Genomic DNA, 24,092 nt, shown 5'->3' on the forward strand with positions numbered 1-24,092 from the left:
ATGTATCTCCTTCAGGTCCAAGCACTCCTGGTTTTCACACCTGATGACCCTAGCTGTCAGACATATCATTTGATGCTGGGAACTCAAGTCATAATGTCCCTAGGTCTGCTCCTGTCTGTTATTCCAGAGCCCGGGTGTGCTTGATCCACAAATGCTAGAGTAAGATTCATTTGATTAAGTATTTTGAGCAGAGAAGGGGTGCTGTATTGGTCATACCTGTGTCACAACTGTAGTATGCCCATATGAGGCTGTACAGGTTATTTCTTCCATTTGTCTTGTCTGTTGCATTCCCTTCTGAAAGACTTAACAAAAGATTTGTGCTCCCTTCAGAGTGCAAACCACAGGTTTTTTTTTTTTTTTTTTTTACCCGCAGGGTCTCTTTAATTGAACTGGATTAAGCTCCCATCCTTTTTTGTTTTAAGATAAATTTATATTTTTGGCCATCTTTCATACTTTTTCCTATTTCTCAGCTGATAGTTCTCCTGCAGCCCTCAAGGGCAGTAGATCAGAAGTTTGATATTTTAAAGTCACATTTCAATGGCCATTTCTCATTTAGGAAAATTGGAGAGTTACGGGCAGTGTCAAGCGTACTGTGAATTCCCTTTCCATGGGACAAGTCTCTGTGTATATTTTTTTAAAATTTTTTGTTTAGACTGCCTGAGCTAGCTTGACTCCTTTGTTTCATATTAACTGGCTCAAAATGGGAATGCCTGTAGGGCTGAGTTCTTAGTCATTGGAAATGTGTTAGCCAGCCAGCCAGCAAACTGTAAACCACAGTGGGAGGGCATTCAAGCCTGTCCTTTTATAGAGCTGAGCGTATTCTTGGGCTGAGATAGAAAGCCATAGTGAATGAGGCATATGAATGGGAACCTAATCTCATCTTTAAACTGAGAGCTTGTTGGGGTATATGGAATACTGATCTTGCGGGGGTTGTTGCTTAGGTAATTCATATGTTTGAATTGTGCCTAGCACAACAGCATCTCAGTTCTGATGATGCCTCTGGGTGTTGTTGTGACACACAGAATTAACTATCATATTTGCTCATCTTGTATTAAAAGTGAGATGTGTTTTTCATGGGTTGAATTCTGCTTCAAGCGCACTCATAAGGTATGTCCCCTTAGTTCTGTTTACACAGGTTGCTTTATAAGTTGTCTGAAGAAAGTACAGTACGTGTCTTACTTTCTCAATTAAAATGTAAAATTTTGTTGCGCTATAACTTCCTGCAATGTATTAGTCTTAACGTGGTTATAACATTGATTGGTTTTAGTCCACAAGGCAGAACCAGTGCTAGAATGTTTGGTGCCCTAAAAGTACTAACTGCATTTCCACATGTGGATTGTCTAGCAGACTTGGTGCATAAGAACTAGCCCAGTCTGGTGTCTACACAGTATTTTGGAGTAAGTCTCCCAGTTGGGTTGGCAGGCTGGGACTAGAAGGGCTCTAAAATTAGCGGTAGAGACAGCATTTTGAATTGCAGCTCAGGCTCTGAAGCTTAGGGACTGTAATCGAAGCCCCTTAATCTTCTCTTTTGTTAAGCTTTTTAGCTTGAGCTCTCTGAGGCTATCACTATAAGGCATGTTTTTATTAATCCTTTTAATCACTCTTGTGACTCTTTTCTGAACCCTCTCCAATTTATCAACTTTCTTCCTGAATTGTGGACATCAGAACTGGGTACGATACTCCAGCAGCCGGTTGCACCAATGCCAAATACAGAGATAAAAATAACCTTTCTACTTTGAGCAGGGCCGGCTCCAGGAATCAGCGAACCAAGCAGGTGCTTGGGGCGGAAAATGTAAAGGGGCGGCAGGACGTCGGGCTCTGGGGCGGCAATCCGCCCTTGGTGGCGGTGGGAATTCAATGGCTGCTCCGTCACAGCACGTTTCGCACTCGGCGGCAATTCAGCGGCCGCACCATCACTCCACCTCCGTGTTTGGTGGGCAGGATTCCGCCTCCCCGTTCGCAGCAAGTTTTTGTTTGTTTGTTTTTGCCGCGTGGGGCGGCAAAAACGCTGGAGATGGCCCTGTACTTGAGATCCCTCTCTTTATCCATTTTAGGATTTCATTAATCCTTTAGGCCATAGCATTGCACTAGGAGCTCATGGTCAGCTGATTATTCACTGTAACCCCCAAATTATTTTCAAAGTCACTGCTTCCCAGAATAGAGTCCCTCATCTCATAGCCTACAGTCTTTGTTGCTAGATGTATACATGTGACTTAATATGCATAAATGTACATGTTGTTTGACTGGACCCAGATCGTGCTGAATAAGTGACCTGTCCTCTTCATTGTCTGCCACTGCCCCCCAATTTTTATGTCCTCTGCAAACTTTATCACTGATTTTGTGTCTCCTTCCAGGTCATCGATAAAAATGTTAAATAGCATAGGGCCAAGAACCGATTCCTTCACTACCCCAAAGAAACACACTTGCTCAGTGATGATTCCCTGTTTATAATTGTATTTTGAGACCTATCAGTTAGTCAGCTTTTAATCCACTGAATGTGTGGGATATTAATTTTGTGTTCTTCTGTTTTTTTTAAATCTCTCTTCATTTACCCCTCTTCCAAGAAAAAACTCCACAACTACATGCTTCAGCTTAATGAATTGACCTGTGTTCCTGAAAAGCATTAATTTGACCTGATGAAAACAATCAAAGACCAAAAACTTTCTGCCTGAAAATTGGAGAAGTCTAAAAACAGACACTGAAACTGAAAGAGCAATGGTATCTTTTATTTGGTTGTTTCTGTTGTTTGTTTTTTAGACCAATTTTAAAAAGAAAGTTATAGGGTTGCCAACTTTCTAATTACACAAAACTGAACACCCTAGCCTAGCCCTTTCCCCGAGGCCCCGCCCGCACTACATTCTCCCTTTCTCCGTGGCTCAGTCTCCCCAACCCTTGCTCACTTTCACTGAGCTGGGGCAGGGGGTTGGGGTGCTGTAAGGGGTGAGGGAGCTAACTGGAGGTGCAGGCTCCGGGGTAGGGCCAGAAATGAGGGTGTCAGGGTGCGGGAGGGGGCTCCATCTGGGGGTTCGGGCTCTGAGTTGGGGTGAAGGGTTTGGGGTGCAGGAGGGTGCTCTGGGTTGGGAATTAGGGGTTTGGAGGGTGGCAGCGGGGGATTGGGGCTGGGGCAGGAGCTTGGGGCATGGGGGGGTGCAGGCTCCAGGAGACACTTATCTCAGGCAGCTCCTGGAAGCAGCTGCATGTCCCCCCTCCAGCTTTTATGCCAGGTCCGGCCAGGCGGCTCTGTGCACTGCCCTGTCTGTAAGTGCCACCCCTGCTGCTTTTATTGGCCGCATCGGAGCCGGAGGGGGGTCAGGCCAGCTGATTCCTGGGAGCTGTGTGGCGCGGAGGCTAGCAGGGAGCCTGCCAGTCTGCTGTATGGCACTGCCAACTGGACAGTCAATGGTCCGGTCAGTGGTGTTGACCGGGCTGCCAGAATCCCTTTTCGACCGGGTGTTCCAGTCAAAAACAGGACACCTGTTCACTCTAGAAACATGTTGGGCTACATGAATGATGCAGTAGATACTGAAATGGTTTTGCACTTTGGGGCACTTGCAGGAAAACAAATGTGTAGTTCATGTTATAACATGAAAAATCTGTATTAAACTGTCATTCCCATAATTTTGTACATACTACTGCTATTTTTTAGTCTATTTTTTAAAAAAGAACTGGGTCTTTGCTTATTTGTTGGCCATTAATAGAAAGTAGTTGCTTTTTCATTTTATTACTTTTTGAGATTGAGAAAAGCTAATTTTGAGCTCAAACATGAGTTGGTACAGACTTACGCAAGCCTGTCCTCTGTAAAATGGCAAGATGAATTATTAAAGTAAAAAATAAAGTTGTGCAATCTGTTAAGAGGTTATAGATTTTTTGCTTCCTGCTAAAGAATAACTTACCTGCCATTTTTAGGGCTGCAAGAGTACATAACTTCATGTTAATCATTGGTCAAAACAAAACTAAAATTAAACGTGCTTAGCAATTAAATTCAGCTTGAATGTCTAACCAACATTAAACACTTCATGGTTGCAGAGCTCTACAGGCTGGATGGATAGACTGCATGCGTACACAAATGTGCACACACACAGAGAGTTCTGAAAATTGAAGAGACAATAGTTAAAAAGATAAGATTAGTTAGAAATTTTAATGTTATGTGTTTAAATTATATGGAATTAGGGCAAAATATTGTATATAATTCTTCAGTTGATGTATTTCAACTGGTGTAGTTTAATTCTGAGTCCTGTTCCAGAGCCTAGTAACAGAAACTCTCTAATACTGCAGTGCAGAAGAGACAAGTACAACGCCAGGTTTTATTCCATGCCAGGGCTGGTTTTAAAGGGCTTGGGGATAGCACATCCAGTCCCTGCAGTTGCTCAACTGCAACTCTTAACTGATTAAGGAGTGGCACTGGCTGGCGTTTTAAGAAGACCTTGCAAGCTCTGCTGGCTGGTGGATATAACATTGCACTCTCAGGGCAAGGAGGATTAAAAAGGTTAGAAAATTCCTGTGGGGTGTTGGGATTACCTGTATTTCTAAAGGAAGAAAGGATAGCTTTGGGGTGAGGGCTTTTTTTGTTATGTGAAAAATGTTTGTGGTAAATGTATAGTAACAGAATGGCAGGAGCCGAGTTGAAACCTGCACAGGGGTTATGAATGTATTCTCCGTAAGATAAGCTGAATGAAATGCAATATAGGAATTGTCCGACTGGGTCCTATCCAAAGTCCATTTCATCCTGTGGCCTGTCTCTGGCAGTAGTCAGTACCAGATGCTTAAGAAGAAGATTATCCCACAAAGTAGACAGATGTGGGATAATCTGCCACCTGCATTAGTTCTCATTCTGTTGTCTAAGAGAGACATTGGCTAAAGACCTGAACCATGAGGTTTAATATCCTACTAGAAGTTTTGTTAGTAGTTACAGCTTGGAATATGACAGGTTTCAGAGTAGCAGCCATGTTAGTCTGTATTCGCAAAAAGAAAAGGAGTACTTGTGGCACCTTAGAGACTAACAAATTTATTTGAGCATAAGCTTTTGTGAGCTACAGCTCACTTCATCGGATGCATTCAGATGAATCCGATGAAGTGAGCTGTAGCTCACGAAAGGTTATTCTCAAATAAATTTGTTAGTCTCTAAGGTGCCACAAGTACTCCTTTTAGTTCAATTTATGTCACTCCTTTGAAACGTTTTTTGTTTTGATTGCTTGATTTAGAACAATATTAAACTTTGAATTACAAGGCTTTTATAAATACACAATTTGTGCAGCTGCTGTTCACCAGTTCTACAATGTGTGATGATGGGAGACGCAGCTATTCCAGAATGTAACTAATGGGGGAGGGGGAGAAGAAATTTTGTGCAAGAAACAAGATGAAGAAGTGTATTGTTAATGAATGATGAAAGTTTGCCTAGTCAGCTGTGGATGAGAACTTCAGGAGGAAAATAAAGGCTCAAGTATAGGAAATCTTTTTGATTACAACTGCAGATATGTTACCTTTGTTTAACCAGAGATGTTGGGAGGGGTGGTAGGAGACAGACTTTAAATTAACAATGATTTTATAAGCTTATTGTTTTGCTCTCCACTTTATAAAGGAGACACCCATAATTAGGATAGTGCTTAGCTTTTTGTTTGTTTGTTTTTGTAACCTCCCTTGCTATCTTCATCAACACTGAATGAATCAAACCACCTAAAGTTCCTAGGTATGTGCTCCTCTGCTATAGAACTGTTTTTCTAAAAAGGCTTATGTGTAATTGAACAATATGTTAATGAGAGAGATTTTACAAAAATTTGAGTATTTTACTTTTTGGTAAATTGCTATATTTTTGTTCGAAAGTAGTCTTAGAAATGGTTTGGCCTGTTACTTATTCTTGTAAAATGTAATTTAAATTAAACGTTACCCAAATGAAACTCTCAAAGTAGTTATTACCAGGACCGGCTCTAGGAACCAGCAAAGCAAGCACGTGCTTGGGACGGCACAATTTCGGGGTGGCATTCCTGCCATCCTTTTGGGGGGGGGGCAGTTATGCTCTCGAAGCTTGGGGAGGCAAATTTTTTGCTTGGGGTGAAAAATCCTAGAGCTGGCCCTGGTTATTACAGTGTCTTTGTGCATTGTTTGGATGTTATCACATTTTGTTCACGTGAAGAACCGGTTTTGGGGAGAAGGAGCAGAGTATCTGGTATAGGACAAGAAATCCCCAGATATGGCCTAGCTCTGGTGTTCAGAAACTCCTAGAGCACATAAGGCCAGGAGGATGCTGACACTGGTTTACATCAGATTTAAATTTCACTTATGTAAAGAGTAATTCATTATTTCTTGAAATGAATAATGTTCTACAGTCTACTCTTCTAAACTCACCATAGTTTAGGATCCTGTTAACTGTGGGCTTTGAACAACACTCAAATATTTTTGTTTTTACAAAAAGAAAAATTGTATAAAAAACTAAAATTTCTAGTTAACAGATGACAAAAGCTTAAGGAAAAAGGGTAGGGTGTATGTGAGTGTTTGAGTGTGCGCAGGTGTGCAAACTTTTAAATGCTTTGTCCATTTAAAAAAAGGAAAAAGCTAGGCAACCCTAAATTCTTGGCTTTCAAATGTGTAGCTCCTTAAAAATACTCCAGAATTCTCTAATATTCTCTAATACAATATTCTATCTTTTTATCCCTAAAGATGTAGATTTGTATTTATAATCTTAACACTATCATAAAGTTCTTTTTTCAAACATCTTTTGATCTTTCAATAAAGACAAACCAAAACAACATATTAGTTATACCAATGCTTCAGCTGAGGAACTAAGGCAAAGTAGCTATCACCTCTCTAAAAGAAAAGGAGGACTTGTGGCACCTTAGAGACTAACAAATTTATTTGAGCATAAGCTTTCGTCAGCTACAGCTCACTTCATCGGAGCTCACGAAAGCTTATGCTCAAATAAATTTGTTAGTCTCTAAGGTGCCACAAGTTCTCCTTTTCTTTTTGCGAACACAGACTAACACGGCTGCTACTCTGAAACCTATCACTTCTCTAACCTCTTTCCCAGACATGGTCTACACTACTAAGTGAAGTCAATGTAAGTTGCATTGTATCTATACTCAAATTTGTCTCTGGTTGACTTAAACTTCCCATGGCAGAGACTCAGTAAAACCACCTCTCCAAATGGTCTAGAGCCATGGTTGACCTACTGAGGTGTGAGCGTAGATGCTGCATGACATTTGTTGACGCTAAAAGTCCTCCAAGCAGCTGTGTCACAATGTTGTGTTCCCTAAAACAATGTCTACTCTGGTCACAGTTTTAAACTCCACTGTGCAGGGGTCACGGAGATCAGAAGCCGGTCCCTGCATGTTTTTGAAATGTCTTTGTCTCATTGTCCATCTTGACGAGAAAAGCTAGCAACTTACCCTTGTTGGGTCCAACTGCCTAACTGACCTTACTGGCTCCATGCGCTAGACGTTCCTGTATGGAGTAGACAGAAAATATTGGATCTCCTGGGTCTGTGGGGAGAAGAGGCTGTGCAAGCAAGCACAGCTATAGATCAGCCCTAGAAACATGGACATCTACAAGCAGATTGCTTGGCAGTTGCAGGCAAAGGGGTATGACAGTGATTAGCAGCAACGTTGTGTGAAAGTGAAAGAACCGCACCAGGGATACCACAAGGCCAGGGATTGCAACAATAGATCTGGTGCTGCACTGTAGACTACTTCTACAAGGAACTGCATACTGTACTTGGCAGAGACAGTACCACCTCTCCACAGAGCATTGTGGATATGCTGGAGGAATCTGAGCTAGAGATCTCTTCTGTGAACAGTCAGGAGGAGGAGAAGGGGGGAGACATGGCAGGGGACTCCAGCAATGCCCGAAGCCAGGACCTATTTGAGGTGTAGCCAGTCCTGCCAGGCGAGTGCAGATGAACCTGACGAAGGGGAAGGGAACTTGAGTGAGTATGTGTGTGCATGCATTTCTCCTTACAGTGTTTAAAGATGGTGCCGGGCCCATGTCTGTGTGTCTGTCTGTCTGTTTCTCGTGTGTGTGTGTGTGTGTGTGTGTGTGTGTAGATATAGTGCCAATATACGTTGACACTTCCCTATACTCATACCCGTGGAATAAGGATTGAAATATTATTATAGCTTCATGCAACTGAAAATCCTCTTCTCTCTTCCCCTACTTCTCCTTTCCCCTGGCAGGGTGTGTGCATCCTGGCTGGGGCTGCAGAGTGCTATTGTGTGGAGGTGCTCCAACACTGAAGCTTTTAAGTATTTCTTATTAGAAGTGTTTATGGGAATAACAGAAGGGAGTTTTTGAAACTTACTTTTCCCTCTCCCTTGCAACTGTCAATCTGATGCTATTTCTGGTACGGTGACCTTGGAGGGTGCCCCCATCATGCCCCGATGAGGAGGAGAAAGAAGAGGACTAGAGAGGACATGTTCTTTGAGATCCTGCAAGCCAGTGCTGTATTGGATTGCAAATAAAGGGCTTGGAGAGCCAATATGACCAATAGTAGGGAGAGAGGAGGACAGGAAACAGGCCTAGGAGTCCTACCAGGACAAGGAGAGGAAAATGCACTAGGTCATAGTAGGTCTTCTCAGGCAGCAAACCCAAAAGCTGCAGACCCTGGTTGACCTACTGGTCCAAAAATCATAGTCTTCACCGTCTGCAGTTCTTGGAGAACCACATGGTGTTACGCCCCCCACATACACAACCACATACGTTACGCTCCTTGGGACAGCAAGGAGAACCACAGCTTTACATATGCTGACCTCTGAGAACCATATTTGGTGTATATGTAGCCACAACAGACTATGTTTGTGCTACATATACACAAATGGATGTAAATGTTTACTCCTTTTCTTATTTAAAAGTTTCACCCCCATTAATTTGTTAAAAAAAATTGTATAACATTGGATGTGGGTTTTTGTTTTTTGGGTTTTTTTTGCACGTTGATTTTTCTGCACTGTTTTTCCACGCAATAGAAGTCTATTTTTGGAAAATCAAATCTTCTAGTTTTACAGCAAATATTGCAGAATGCAAACTGTACTTGTAAATGTACACCGAGTGCCACATAATTGATAGCTTCAGGAAAATACCCAGTCATAGCCATAAATATAAAGTAATCACTACATTGTTAGAAGCATCCAAAACTCCAGCACAGAACACGACTGTGGCTGACTGGTAAAGTGCCTTATAGTGATACTGAGCTCCCTGAGGCTAACAAAGAGAAGGTGTTAGAGTGGAATCAAGTCATGCCTTAAGTAGCTACATGGGGAACAAATGTTTAACAATCATAGAACTGAAAGGAACCTTGAGAGGTCATCTAGTCCAGACCCTTGCGCTCCTGGCAGCACTAATTATATAGACCATTCCTGACATGTGTTTGGAGATTTTTAAGAGCAGGTTAGACATTGGAGATTCCACAACCTCCCTAGGCAATTTATTCCGGTGCTTAACCACCCTGACACTTAGGAAATTTTTCCTAATGTCCAACCTAAACTTCCCTTGCTGCAGTTTAAGCCCATTGCTTTTTGTCCTATCCTCTGAGGTTAAGAAAAACAATTTTTCTTCCTCCTCCTTTGTAACAACCTTTTACATACTTGAAAACTGTTATGTCCCCTCTCTCTTCTCTTTTCCACACTAAACAAACCCAATTTTTTCAATCTTTCCTCATAGGTCATGTTTTCTAGACCTTTAATCATTTTTGTTGCTCTTCTCTGGACTCTCTCCAATTTGTCCAACTCCTTCCTAAAATGTGGTGCCCAGAACTGGACACAATACTCCAGTTTAGGCCTAATCAGAGCGTAATAGAGCGGAAGAATTACTTCTCGTGTCTTACTTACAACACTCCTGCTAATACATCCCAGAATGATGTTCGCTTTTTTTTTTGCAACAGCATTACAATGTTGATTCATATTTAGCTTGTGGTCCACTGTGACCCCCAGATCCTTTCCTCAGTGCTCCTTCCTAGGCAGTCATTTCCCATTTTGTATGTGTGCAACTGATTGTTCATTCCTAAGTGGAGTACTTTGCATTTTTCCTTATTGAATTTCATCCTATTTTCTTCAGACCATTTCTCCATTTTGTCCAGATCATTTTGAGTTTTAATGCTATCCTCTAAAGCACTTGCAACCCCTCCCAGCTTGGTATCGTCCGCAAACTTTATAAATGTACTCTCTATGGCATTATCTAAATCATTGACGAAGATATTGAACAGAACCAGACCCAGAACTGATCCCTGCGAGACCCCACTCGTTATGCCCTTCCAGCATGACTGTAAACCATTGATAAGTACTCTCTGGGCTCTTCAGACTAGCAAAGAACAGTATAACAATACCATTGCTGGAAGCTGAAGCTAGACAAATTCAGACTGGAAATAGGGTGTAAATTTTTAACAGCGAGGGTAATTAACTTATCTATTTGAACATCTTACTAAAGGTTGTGGTGAATCACTGAGAACTTTTAAATCCAAGATTGGCTGTTTCTCTAAAAGATATGCTCTAGGAATTATTTTGGGGAAGTTCTATGGCCTGTGTTATATAGGAGGTCAGATCAGATGATCACAATGGTCCCTTCTGGCCTTGAAATCTAAGAATTAACCCATTGTTGTATGGGTCATAAGTGATGATCTCTTTAGCACTCTTTACTGACTCATGATGCTATTTAATGGTAGTTTTGGTAGAGCCAGGAAATGGAAACTTGTGTGTTATGTTGGGAAAAGCAGACTATTAATTTATCACTTTTGAGGGTCTCAAAGCTCTATATTTAACTGCCAAAAAAACATACTCCACTTGATTTTTGTATATCAATAATGACAGTTACAAATGTCTTTCCTATAGTTTATCCTTGTCATGCATTACCTAAAACTCCTTATTGCGAAAAGTGCATTGCTTTATGGAGTGGTGCCTTTATTGGAACATCTGTTTTTAAAGACATGCACCTGGAAGCAGTATAGTGAAGAAAGAGTGTACTTTTTGAGGTCCAATCAGGAAGAATGGTGGGACAAGTCTTTGTCTTTGAGGATTTACTCTCATTCAGTTTTTCCATCCAGTGTGAGGGAAGCAGAAGGATAAGATTTCAGTGAACACTGCTGATCTAGAATGTCATGTGGCACATACTATCAAATATCATATTAGTATATTTCCTCTGTTGAGGAGACTCCGGCAGAGGCAGTGAATCAGGTTAATAAACTTTTAGCCATGAAAATCAAATCTCCCCCTCCCCCAAATCTTCCATTTCAAATTAGCACAAGATGTACACCCTTTGAAGCCAATGAAGAGACTCCAGCTGACTTCAAAGGAAGTTTTATCAGGCCTTTAATTTGTGACAATCTCATAAGAACAACACGTCCTTGTAAGATTGGTTATTGCAATTCCTTCCTAGGAGGATAATAGTACTTCAGATGGTAGCAGACTGTTTAGCTCACTAATTTGAATGACCACTATTGTATTATTTCTGCTTTTCTGTTTGGTACATAGAACTTAAACTTCATGTTCATTTGGAGAGGGGGAAAAAAAAAAGCAAATAAACTACAATGTAATACAAAGTTCACCTTGCCCCTTGCAAACAATGGGCGTATCAAAAGTATCTTACTGGCTGATCAATTAAACAGAGTTGTGATTTGTTTGAGAATTCAGTTTAATTGCATAAGCTGGACCTTAATAAACTTTTTTTTTTAAATTGTTTCATGTTTCTATGAAAACTATAACCAACTTCGAGCACAGCTATGTGCGATACCTGTGCTTCTGGGGGGACAAAGACTGGCAGGTCTGAGACCGTTTCTCTCTCTTAGCACACTGTGGGTCAGTCTTTAGCGCTATGCATTGTCTTGTGTGTGCTTTCTTTTAAAGATGTCAAGAGAGGCTGTGAGTGCAGCACAAAACCTCTAAACCGTGCATTTAAAGCTTCCATTTAGCACAGCTCTTGAACTGGTGTGCTTTGGGAGTTGCTGAGTCCCATCCATTACTTTAACTTTCTTCACTTGGGAGAATTTCAAAACTCCTTTGAGTGGAATGATACTTTGTAGCATGTATTTAAGTGTAAGTAGGGGCAAAATACCACCACAGGATAAAGCCCAGTCACCTGCTGACTTTAGACATAATGGTGGAAACCTTAAATAACAGTCGTGAGTTCAGGTAGCTGTCTCACTATAAAGTCCTGTGTGACTGTCTCTCACTACTTATCAACCTTTATCATGTCTTTAACAATGATGCCAACCGTAAGCCCTCTTGTACAGTTTATCCCACGATTATTTCCTGTCATTCTTCCATGCCTGCTCCCTTTGCATGAAAGAACCTTGTGCTTATCTGCACGGGCTCCATCCATTCTAAACTGAAGTCACCCTTGAAGACCGTCTCTGTTGTAATGCCTATAAGAAAACTACGGACACCTCCATCCTTGTAAACAAATTAGGATATGTAAAATACATCCAGTTCAATATCTGGTAATGTAACTGTCTAGAAGCTACTTGCCCACCCACTGTTTTGGTCATGTTCCCTGTTTAGATTGTAAATTCTCTGGGTCAGGGATCATACTTCCTCAGTTTGGAAAGTACATAGCATGCTGTGAGCGCTGTTGGAAATCAGTAATAATAAAATGAAAAGTCAAAACTCTGTAAGCTTCGGAAAGGTATATAAATCCTCAGGCTTTTGGTTGTGAGGCATCCTAACTATGGAGGGGGAGGGAGGGGATTACAAGGAAGCTTTCCCTGCGGGCAGGTTATACAATCACAGCCTCTGCTGGGTTTCTTCCTTTTGAAGCATGTGACTCTGTCTGCTGTCCGAGGCAAGATACTGGTCTGCTTTTAGAATGGACCTCTGGCCTTCCTAATCACATGGAAGTCTTAAATACAGGTTTAATGGATGGATTCACTTTGTCAGCTTTCTAAAACAAATTGAGTAGGCATAATATGATCACGATAGTACAAACCTGTGAGAAATTCACTGGTTTCTGAACAAGCTACAAGCAGCGGGCGTCTCAGTTACAATAATTGAACCTTAGGGTCATCCACTATTATAAGGTGGTTGCATGTAAAAAAAGTGAAATTGTACATATGATGGCAAAACCAGTTTCAATGGAATCTTTCCCCAAACTGTTTGTATTACTGTAGCACCTAGAAGCCAGGCCCCAAGCAACATTTAGCTGGGCACAGGGCAAACACATAACAATGGGCTGCCATTCCATCCCACACATATACAGAAGCACAAACATATTCCCTGAGATTATATACATAACACTAAGTCAAACTTAAATGTCCATAATTTAGCCTGTCTCTTTTTTCTTCATGGTGAGGGGCTTGTGGCCCTCTTGCCGGGCCCCTCCCTTGGACCGGGCCCTGGTAAAGTATATCCATTTCCCCTCCCCCACCACACGTTACTTGGGGCCTGTCTAGGAGCCTTAGTCATGCACCGGGATGGTGTACAAACACAGAAAGACACCCTCCCCCCGCCCCAAAAGTGTCTGCCCCAGGGAGCTTGCAACCTAAGACGAGACAATAGGTGGACACAGGCAGATGGGGAGTACAATGAAACAGTGAGATAATATTGCTCAGTATGACAGACTGGTCTTAGCACACGAACTGTCTAACTGTTACCAAGGGTTTTGTAGGCATCGCTGCAAATGAGAGTATTTTTAAGGAGGGGTTTGAAAGAGGATTCTTTTCACGTTGCTGACAACCTTTTTATTTTAAAAAGGCTGGCCAAAGCACAGCGCACAAAAAAAGCAGTGTCAATATTGATGTTTAAAGACAGTAGAATGTGTCCGCATGATCAACTGCTGTGCAAGGTGATGAGCTGGTAATCTGCGTTTTCTGAAACTGCCACACCCGTCTCTGAAAAGTTATTTTTAAGCTTTGTATCGGCCAGAACATAGAATGTCCTTTATTTCAGTGGTTTTCAACCTTTCCAGACTACTGTACCCCTTTTAGGAGTTGGATTTGTCTTGCATACACCCAAGTTTCACCTCACTTAAAAACTACCTGCTTACAAAATCAGACATAAAAATACAAGTGTCCCAGCACACTATTAGTAAAAAATTGCTTACTTTCTCTGTATGAAATTTTAGTTTGTACTGACTTTGTTAGTGCTTTTTATGTAGCCTGCTGTAAAACTAGGCAAATATCTAGATGAGTTGATGTACTCCCTCGAAGACCTCTGTGTACCCCCAGGGGAACACATACCCTTGGTTGAGAATCACTGCTTTATTCCTTTGCTTTTGGGAAATCTGGGGGTGGGTGGGTTGGAAATCAAGATAATAAATACTTGAAATTTTGTACCATATCTAGATCTCACTTGCTGTTTCTGTGTGTTGTTTTTCTTTCCTCATGCACTGGTACTATTAAATACACATTATTTGATTAAAAAATGATAAAAATATCACTATTGGCAATTAATACCAAAATAAATGTCCTTTTCAAAATCATATGACCTTATATTGAAGAGATGAACTTGAAATCTGAGAAGCAGGAATTCCTGTGGAAATTCTCTGGATCATTTGAGATTTCAAATGGCCCTCTTATGCAAATAATCCTTCCCACCCCTTCTCCCCCTTTCAATAATCTGGCAGTTATATTCTTGCCAGCTTTTACTATGGCTGGACTAAGAGCCCTTCATGTCTCTGTTTGGCACTGTTCTCTGGGAGCTGAACTGTAGAGCTCCCTCCATAAGGCTTTCAGAATTTAACTCAGGATTGAAAAATAGACCAGACTCCTTCTATTCAGGAGACTCTCAATTCTTCCATGTTTGGGAAGTAGTGATCTCAAATACCTTCAAAGATCACTTGTATTTGCATGAGTAAAACACCTTTCTTTTTCTCTTTCTTTCCTATTTTATTAGGACGAGTCTCGACTCCTCAGAGTTAAGGTTGTTTCTGGCATTGATCTAGCAAAAAAAGACATCTTCGGAGCCAGGTATGTGTGTTGCATAAAAATTTGTAGTACGGGCACCAGAGCAATTTTATAGCTGTTTATAAACACAGTGAAAGATTCTGTGATGTGATTGCAACCGATGTAGATCATGGGATGTCTGTTAGGAGGCTAGCAAGCAATTTAGTCTCACACCCTCTGGGATAGGCCTTCCCACACCACAGAGTAGTGTTCTCCAAGTTTGTTTTCTGCCTCTGCGATAAGCACTACGCAAGGAGGTAGCTCAAGTTTTGGTAGTGGTTTTAGATACTGTATTTAAGATGCCTTTTTTTTTTTTCTTCCCCTCTGATTTTAAGAGGGGCAGAAGGCATGAAGGATGCAGTAACTCACTTTAGTTTCTGATAAAGCACCATTCCTACTATTGGTTTCAGCAGCAGTTGTGCTGGTAGGATTGTTGCACTGTGATTTATTGTTTTTGTTTGTTTGTTTTTGTTTTTTGGGTGTGTGGGGGCACTGTGGTTAGGGCAGTCAATCTTATCTAGATGTCACTGGTACAGTTCCTGTGTACTCTGCCTTTTAAAAAGAAGGTGGTTTGAAGGGTTTCCCCACCCCAGTCCATGTGGGGGAAGACTAGGAAGTGTTAACATGAAAAGAACAAGGAAGAGATCATGCTGATGATTTTGCCAAATAGGAAGCCTTCGCACTCCACAGGAAGGGCCTGTTTAATAAAATGCAGATTTAGTGAAGTGAAAGATTTATCAGGCTGAGGAGTCAGCACTTATGCAGCCATTTCACAGATTTTTTTTGGTTTCTTTTTCCCCACCTGCTAAGTGTTTCAGGAATCACTGGAATATGCAGGCTCACAGTTCAGTTAGGGTGAGAATTACAGAAGTTTTTCAACTGAAGACGGTGTCTGGATGAAGAGAGAGAGCCTGCCAGAGGGCATAAGCCAATTTTCACACAAGTGGCTGCTACCTGTCAATCAACAGAATGTGACCAGACCATGGTCTGCACTGATGTAACCCCAAACAGGGTGACAACTGGCAGAAATGAAAGCTGTGGTTAAGTGTTTCTGATGAAAAAGTATGGAAAGGCTGCTTTGCTTACTTCCAAGTCCTTTCCTTTTAACAATTTATATATTCATATACACTTTTTTGCTCCCAGCCTAGTCTTATGTTGCATGCACTAAACCAGTGGTTCTCAACTTTTTTTCAATTTGCAGACCCCTAAAAAATTTCAAATTAAGGTGTGGTTCCTTTGGAAATCTTAGATGTAGTCCACGGACCCCCAGGGGTCTACAAACCACAGGTTGAAAATTACTGTTCTATGGTAACTGACAACCTTTTACGGATCTCCTAGATGCAGATTGCAGACTTCCAGGGGTCCGCAGACTATAGGTTAATAATCACTGCACTAGACAGCCTGAGCCAAAACTTGCAGTCCTGAAGGAGTGTCCACTTAAACGTAAAAACTCTCTCTCTCTCTCTCTCTCTCTCTCTCTGAGAAGTGATATTTCATGAACGACCATGCGAATTAATAGGATGGGCATATTTGAGAATTTTTGGAGTGTGCCTAGAAGGTAAACAAATCCAAACCTCTGGAGACCACTGATAGTGAGGGAGTGAATTGTAAAGTTAAGGACCCTTCACAGAAATCATTCAGCCAGCAACCCCCTTTTCAAGTCCCCTTTAAACTGAGTAGGTTCTAGCTCGAGTATCCCTGCAGACTTCAACCACGTTGCATGAGGAGAGAGGTAGTTTCCAAACCATTTAGAGCTTTTCAGGTTAAGACCCACAGCTTGAATTCCATCAGAAAAGTTACTGGCAGCCAGTTTAGCGCTGACGGTAAAGAAGTGGACTCCATTACTCAACTAACTCTAGCTTCTTAATGTATTAATGAGCCTCCCTATGGATTATTTTGTGTTTCTTTAATTATGCAAAACTGTACTCCATAAGCTTGATTATCTAGTTTGAAACTACTTAAAAGCAGTAATTGAAGGTTTAATTACCTTTTGATTTTTGTGCGTGTGAATCTTGCAACAAACATTCCTTTGGTAGATGTGTGCAGAATGTGGTAAGACAAAGCCCTTTCTTTCTCCCCTAAAATTGCTATTTGAAATAGCTTTTGACTGCTGACCATAAGCAACAATAAAGTGGCTCATATTTAGAAGTGATCAGATACATAATGCTTGCTGAGTAGATTAGTAGCACTACTGTTAGTAGTGTTGGCTAACTTGCACTACCGGAGTACAATTGCTTGCATATCCATTAGCCTTTATCTCATGGGAGGCCTTTCACCTACTCTTGCAGCTGAGGGTGAGATGCTGCAGTAGCAAAGGGAAAAGGGGAACACATTCTGGAGGAGGGTGTTCTGGAGAATGGAGAAAACAATTTCCATTAAAAAAAAATTGAGAGTAGAACTATATTTTGTTAACTTTGCGTTTTCATCTCTTTAATTTGGCCTCCAACATTTTTGTACTGGTATAGACAATGATTGGCTTCATGTATTTAATTGTCACAAATGAAGAAACTAAATCTGGCCAAGTTTTAACTAAATTTGACCATTCATGTAGTTTATTTAAAAAACAAAACAAACTAGTGTTTGGGTAGGCCAAATTCTCTTATCATAGAGAATGTTAGTGTTGGGGTGTAGTGGCAAATTTAAAAAAATCTGAGGAAAATGAAAAATTCCTTAGCATACATGTAATTCTTTACAGGATACATGGGAAGTTGATAATTGAATCCCTGGAACTGTAGTATCTCATCAGCCAAACCTCTCATATTTAAGATGCCTTAATCAAAAGAAAATCTGCAGTTTGCTGAAGAATGGATAAAACTCAAAAATCAGTGTTCTATCTGTGAGTTCAAATGCTTAAACTGTGTGAATTGGCAAAGCGTTCTATTGGTATGGCCCTTAAATATTTAAAGTAACTTTAGCTTAGTGAAAACCCTACTGGACTTGAGACAAAACAGTTGAAAACATAAGTTGGAGTATGTTTTTAACTTTGTTTGAAATAGATATTTGCTAAAAATGATATGTGGCAACATACATTATCAATTTTACCGAAATGCTTGCACTGCTGAGCTGACAAGCTTTTCAGAAAGCTTTTTGTGGGAAAATTTTTTTTTAAATGGACTTGCACTTTCTGCTGATAGTTTTATAGTCATGGTGCTTGCCACAAATATCCGTATAATTCCAATGTAATTGTTAGGCATACCTCCCCTAAAAATGATCATGCTGATAAATTTGTGTTGAGTTAATCAATAATCAATGAGGAATGGAACTCTACATTACTTACGCTGTAGAACCTAATTTCAAATAAAAGTGGCTGGAGGAAAAGTGTGAAATTCTAAAGCTTGTTAAATTTTCTGAAGCATGGCATATGTGTCAGATCTCCTAAAATAGCACTCAAATAGTCATATCAAAGAGGGTGGTGTTCTGTTGGTAGTGGGCGGGAGGGGAACACGCACACAGCATAACTCTGTCGCCTGTTAAAAAAAATATTTTTTTTTTTTGGGAGGGGAATCATGATGGGATAATCTTTCAGCACTCTGTCACTGGTTCAAATCTTGTCAAACTCGGTCGGCAGCAGCTGAAAGCCATTGTGACATATTTAGTTTTGTGAAGTCTGTGGATATAGCAGTCTAGCTGCTGGGTAGTAAGTGTCCATGTCATGGAAAAGCCCATCATGCTTGCCACCCTTTTCAGCAGACTCAGAGAACTGAACTGAGTGGGCCACGTAGCCTGAACCATCCTCTTGTTCATAGGTGGGAAAAAGCACAGAGGTGGAGAGCAATGAATCAACAGGGTGGAGGTAGGAACAAAGAGGGAGTTCCGCAAATTAGTTCAGTGCCTTTCTCCAGAAAGATCTCTGATAGTGCCAGGTTCTAGTTTGCAGACTTCTGGTGTAAATGCGTGTGTCGATGTCTATTTTGTATAGCGTGCTGAACCCACACTCCTCGTGTGGCCCAGTCTCTGCAGTGCAGGAGTGGGGGTGCTCGTCCTCTCTCCCCCATTAAGAGGTGGACTGGTGGATGTCCTCTTTACCTCCTCATGTGTTCCAAGCCTGCGGAGCCTCTACCTCCCCTTCTCCTGAGTGCAGGCACCTGGTGGGTGGACTCTTTCCTCTGGCTCCCCCATTGGCTAAGTCTGTCTCTCTCTGCCTTTCGGCTGGTGAGTGGAGCTCTTATCTGGGCAGCCCCATATGGGAATGAAAGGTGGGGTGGGTGAAAGCAGGGGCTGTGGAAAGCCATTTAAAGTGGGAGGCATAGATTCTTTTCCTCCCACCCCTGTCTGATGCTCCTTGTCCCCTCTCAGGTGCCCTTTCCCATCAGCAGCTTGACACCTCTGGCCCATGAGCCCCTACAACTCCCCCCCCCCCCCTTTGTAAAGGGAAATTATGCCTTGTCAATCTACTAGAATTCTTTGAGGAGGTCAACAAGCACATGGACAGGGGAATCCAGTGGATATAGTGTAGTTAGATTTTCAGAAAGCCTTTGACAAGGTCCCTCACCAAAGGCTCTTAAGCAAAATATGCTATCATGGGATAAGAGGGAAGGTCCTCTCCTGGATCATTAACTGGTTAAACATAGGAAACAAAGGGTAGGAATAAATGGTCAGTTTTCAGAATGGAGAGAGGTAAATAGTGGTATCCCCCAGAGGTCTGTACTGGGACCAGTACTGTTCAACATATTCGTAAATGATCTGGAAAAAGGGGTAAACAGTGTGGTGGCAAAATTTGCAGACGATACAAAACTACTCAAGATAGTTAAGTCCAAAGCAGACTGTGAAGAGTTACAAAGGTATCTAACAAAACTGGGTGACTGGGCAACAAAATGGCAGATGAAATTCAATGTTGATAAATGCAAAGTAATGTGCATTGGAAAACATAATCCAAACTATACATATAAAATGATGAGGTCTAAATTAGCTGTTACTACTCAAGAAAGAGATCTTGGAGTCATTGTGGATAGTTCTCTGAAAAAAATCCACTCAATGTCAAAAAAGCTAACAGTGTTAGGAAACCATTCGGAAAGGAATAGGTAATAAGATAGATAAATATCATATTGCGTCTATATAAATCCATGGTATGCCCACATCTTGAATACTGCGTGCAGATGTGGTCACCCTATCTCAAAAAAGAAATACTGGAATTGGAAAAGGTACAGAAAAGGGTAACAAATATGATTTGGGGTGTGGAATTAAGGGGGGATATGGTTGAGGTCTATAAAATCATGACTGGTGTGGAGAAAGTAAATAAGGAAGTGTTATTTACACCTCATAACACAAGAACTAGGGGTCACCCAATGAAATTAATAGGCAGCAGGTTTAAACCAAACAAAAGGAAGTGTTTCTTCACACAACGCACAGTCAACCTGTGGAACTCTTTGCCAGAGGATGTTGTGAAGGCCAAGAACAGGGTTCAAAAAGGAACAAGATAAGTCCATAGACGATAGGTCCATCAATGGTGACCCTATCCTCTGCTTACCAGAAACTGTGAATTGGCGACGGGGTGGATCATTTGATGGTTACCTGTTCTGTTCATTCCCTCTGAAGCACCTGACACTGGCCATTGCCGGAAGACAGGATACTGAACTAGATGAACCTTTGGTCTGACCCAGTATGGCTGTTCTTATGGCGGGAGGATCTGCTGCTGTTGTACACATGAGCACTTTTGGGTGAACTGACACCCCCCACCCCCCTCCAAAGGCTCAGTTTAGAAGATACAGGGAAAACGTCATTCCATTATGATACACCCATCCCATACCCTTGCCACTACAGGATATCACTCCCAGTGTTGGTGGGGCATCATTGCTCACAGATACTGGCTGTATATATCATGTGCTCTCTGGATGACTGAAGGCTGTCAATTTCCCAGAGCTTTCTTTCTGTCTCCTTTCAAAAGCGAAAAATATTGTGTGAGGAGGGCAGTCAGGTGACCTACACTAAATATTGATACACATTATCTCTGGAATGAGTGACTCATAAAGTGTTTAATGAAATGGTATTTTGAAAACCAGCATTAGAACTGCATAATTACAGTCAGAGTAGCTGATAAGCTACTTCAGGGTTGTCACAGCAGTATTTAATACTGGGGCACAATAATGTGAACACTACTGTGTGACTATGAAAGGTGCCTTACAAAACATGTTACATCTTATATATACAACCATCTCAATGGGCTTTCTTTTAAGTATTTAATATCAGGAATTACTGCTATGGGTCATCTTAATTTTAGACATTAAAAATGATCAGTTGCAAATTGTTGGAGTTTGAAAGTCCTCTTTTTCCACTGATTACTTCTGAAGAAAATCACTATCATTTGGAGTACTTGAGAAAGTATTTTAAAACAAAAGTTGGACTCCACAGTTTTTTTTTTCTTTTCCTTAAATGAAAAGCTGTAACTGCTTTTGGTCTGTGGTATTGCAGTTAGGCTGTAATTCAGGATATTGGAGAGCTGTTCAGTTAAGGTGACCCATTGTACAAAAAAAAAAAAATACAGATTGGCAGTTAGAATAGCCCTCATCATTGACATAAGAATACACTCCACTGGAATGTAAAGTTCCATTTCATAGAGGTAGCTAAATTGGAGTGATTTCTAGGTGTGCCAGATTTCTTCCTAAGCAATTTTGTTAACATTGAAATAACTGTCTCATCTTTTCTGGTCTAATCAGTATGGCACAGTTTAAAAAAAAGCGCACAAGGGATCTTAGCTATATAACAACTTTTAAGTATTGTAAATCGATGTCTCATGAAGCTCCATCCTTTTGGATGGAACATTGCTAGCTATGCAGTGGGCAATAAGAGAATGTTAATTTCCACGAGCAGCTTTGTTTTTGTGTAACCATCATTGCATGAGCAACTTGAGGTTGCTATTGAAATTAAAGCATTATGATTTGAATAACTTTTTAATTCCGTCTCTGAAAATGATTGTTACCTTAAATCTTTGAGTTAAATTATTGAAGGAATTCATACTCTTGTTTATCATCCAGTGCAAATTATAAAGCCATGAGTCATAAGCGTGGTACACACTGAAAACAGTGCTGTATTTATTTTTTTTATGTATGTATTTGTATAGTGATAGTGCCCAAGACTTCAGTCAGGATTGAAGTCCTAGTGGGTTAGTCACTGTACAAACACATGGTTCCTGCCTCAGAGAGTTTGCAATGTTAAAATATAGTCTCATGTCCTGACAGTGTTGTTTACTAACATTTCAGTGATGTGTACATGATCTTCTCATCCTTTTCTCCCTTGTCACGCCCCCTTCAACCCCCCCGTGATTAATTCCCTCATTCACTGCTTAAGTGAGGCTGCTATGGTGGTTCTGATGACTCTCCCAGTAATAAGTATTTACGGGATCATGCTGTAAATCTGTTTTCTAAGTATATGAATAAAATAGATTTGATCTATTTTTGGAAGTGTGGAACGTAACTCTATTAATCTAGGTGTTGTCTATGTGGGGAAATGGATTCATAACTATAGTGGAATAATTATTATACTGTAGTTTTGCCAGTGAAATTATTCTGCTATGGCTAGGCCAATCCATTTCCCCATGTAGACAAGCCTTTAAGGTAGAGGTATGAGTGCTTAGCAGCCCCTGAAAGTTAGGGCCCCTGTTGCTAGACCAGTGCAATACTTTAACTAGCTCATAAAATGAGATCATCAGAAATCACATATTGCAATTCTGAGTGATTTACTTTATGTAGTTCCTCTCCCCTGCTGTCTTGTTTTTACGTCATGTAAAATTTTATAACTATTTTTAAAAATTGTTTATTACAAAAAACCATATTTTAGGGATTTAACGTTTAGTCATCTTAATTCAGAATTAAAAAGTTGTTGGGTATCTACGACATCTCTGAGGATGGAATTTGGTTGGATGTATTGCTGGGTTATTTGGCATAATTTTGTCCACTTTTCAATTTCTTTTCAATGTCTTTCTTTTCCAATTTCTCTCATTTACATAGGAACAAACCAGAAATAACCCAGCTGAAGTCAGGGTAAAGTGAGTGTAGGAGAAGAGAATCAGGTCCTTGGTTTTTATCTGCCAGCACAAGATCCTCTCTCCTCTGTGTTTGTAGAGCTCATTGCTAGTCTGTGCTACAGGACCTCGTTCATTTCACAAATGCATTCTCCCTCCTTTCACAAGCCCCTTCTGATATCTTGGCTCCATCTGGAGTTTGCTGCTGTTGACCACAGCATCACCGCAGCGCACTAAGAGTAGAGATGTTTTCCTTCCTCAACAGCATTCAACACAAGCAGAGAGGAAGTAGCCAATGGTATTTTTGTTGTTATAGAATATCAGGGTTGGAAGGGATCTCAGGAGTCATCTAGTCCAACCCCCTGCTCAAAGCAGGACCAATCCCCAACTAAATCATCCCAGCCAGGGCTTTGTTCTGTCATCTGCCACCACTGAGAACAGCCTAGCTCCATCCTCTTTGGAATCCCCCTTCAGGTAGTTGAAGGATGCTATCAAATCCCCCCTCACTCTTGTCTTCTGCAGACTAAATAACCACAGTTCCCTCAGCCACTCCTAATAAGTCATGTGCTCCAGCCCCCCTAATCAAGTAGCACATGTATAACTGAGAAAAGAAAACTTGGCTCACAGGTGATAAAGATGACAGATATTTATACCTTTATATTTACCAGGGCTCCCATCATTGTTAGTTCTGTTCAAATAATGTGCAAAGAAGCCTGGTATGAAGACCCCAGAGGTCATGTTACCTTGGAACATAATTTTTAAATACACAGTTCTTCCCACTGTTCATTTCCTCTTACATAATAAAGGACTGCAGAAGGCAATTGAGTGACGTGAGTTAGTGTCAAGAAGTTTAAACTACTTGCCTACACAAATTCCTTTTTTAAAATGCACTAGTACACAAGAATTAGCTGTTCAGAACACCCTAATAAGCAACTTCTGTACAGATTATATTCATGGGAGCCTGAGCTCCCTCTGGTGGCTAATTTAACATATACATTTGTCTTTTACTTTAGCTAAAATACATTGACTGACTTTTTTTAATAGTTAACGGTATATTCAAATCCTGTTATTAATTGTCCTTGCTAGTATGAAGACTTCTTGAAACTAAAACAAGATTAACTCAAATTAAGCATGATTTTTTAACAGTGAGGTTAATTAACTACTAGAAAAATTTACCACGTGATGTGTTGGATTCTCTATTGCTGGAGATTTTTAAACCAAGGTTGAACTAGAGCATTTTCTTTTTCTTAAATAAACAACCCCCCCCCCCACAACCAATCCTCCCAA

General features: G+C 40.8%; 1 protein-coding gene across 4 annotated transcripts in view; it reads left to right on the forward strand.

The window, feature by feature from the left end:
* NEDD4L (NEDD4 like E3 ubiquitin protein ligase) overlaps window positions 1-24,092 on the forward strand; it is a 374,946-nt gene that overhangs the window by 70,252 nt on the left and 280,602 nt on the right. For 3 of the 4 annotated variants that reach the window (XM_084629492.1, XM_084629493.1, XM_084629498.1), the window contains exon 2: window positions 14,799-14,872. The exons of the other annotated variant lie outside the window; for it this stretch is intronic. In XM_084629492.1, coding sequence (XP_084485618.1) covers window positions 14,799-14,872 — 74 coding nt within the window. The remainder of the gene's footprint in view (window positions 1-14,798; window positions 14,873-24,092) is intronic. 4 annotated transcript variants of the gene reach the window in all.

Source organism: Lepidochelys olivacea (genome assembly GCF_965140295.1).
Source record: "Lepidochelys olivacea isolate rLepOli2 genome assembly, chromosome: 5".
In the NCBI taxonomy this organism is placed as follows: domain Eukaryota; kingdom Metazoa; phylum Chordata; order Testudines; family Cheloniidae; genus Lepidochelys; species Lepidochelys olivacea.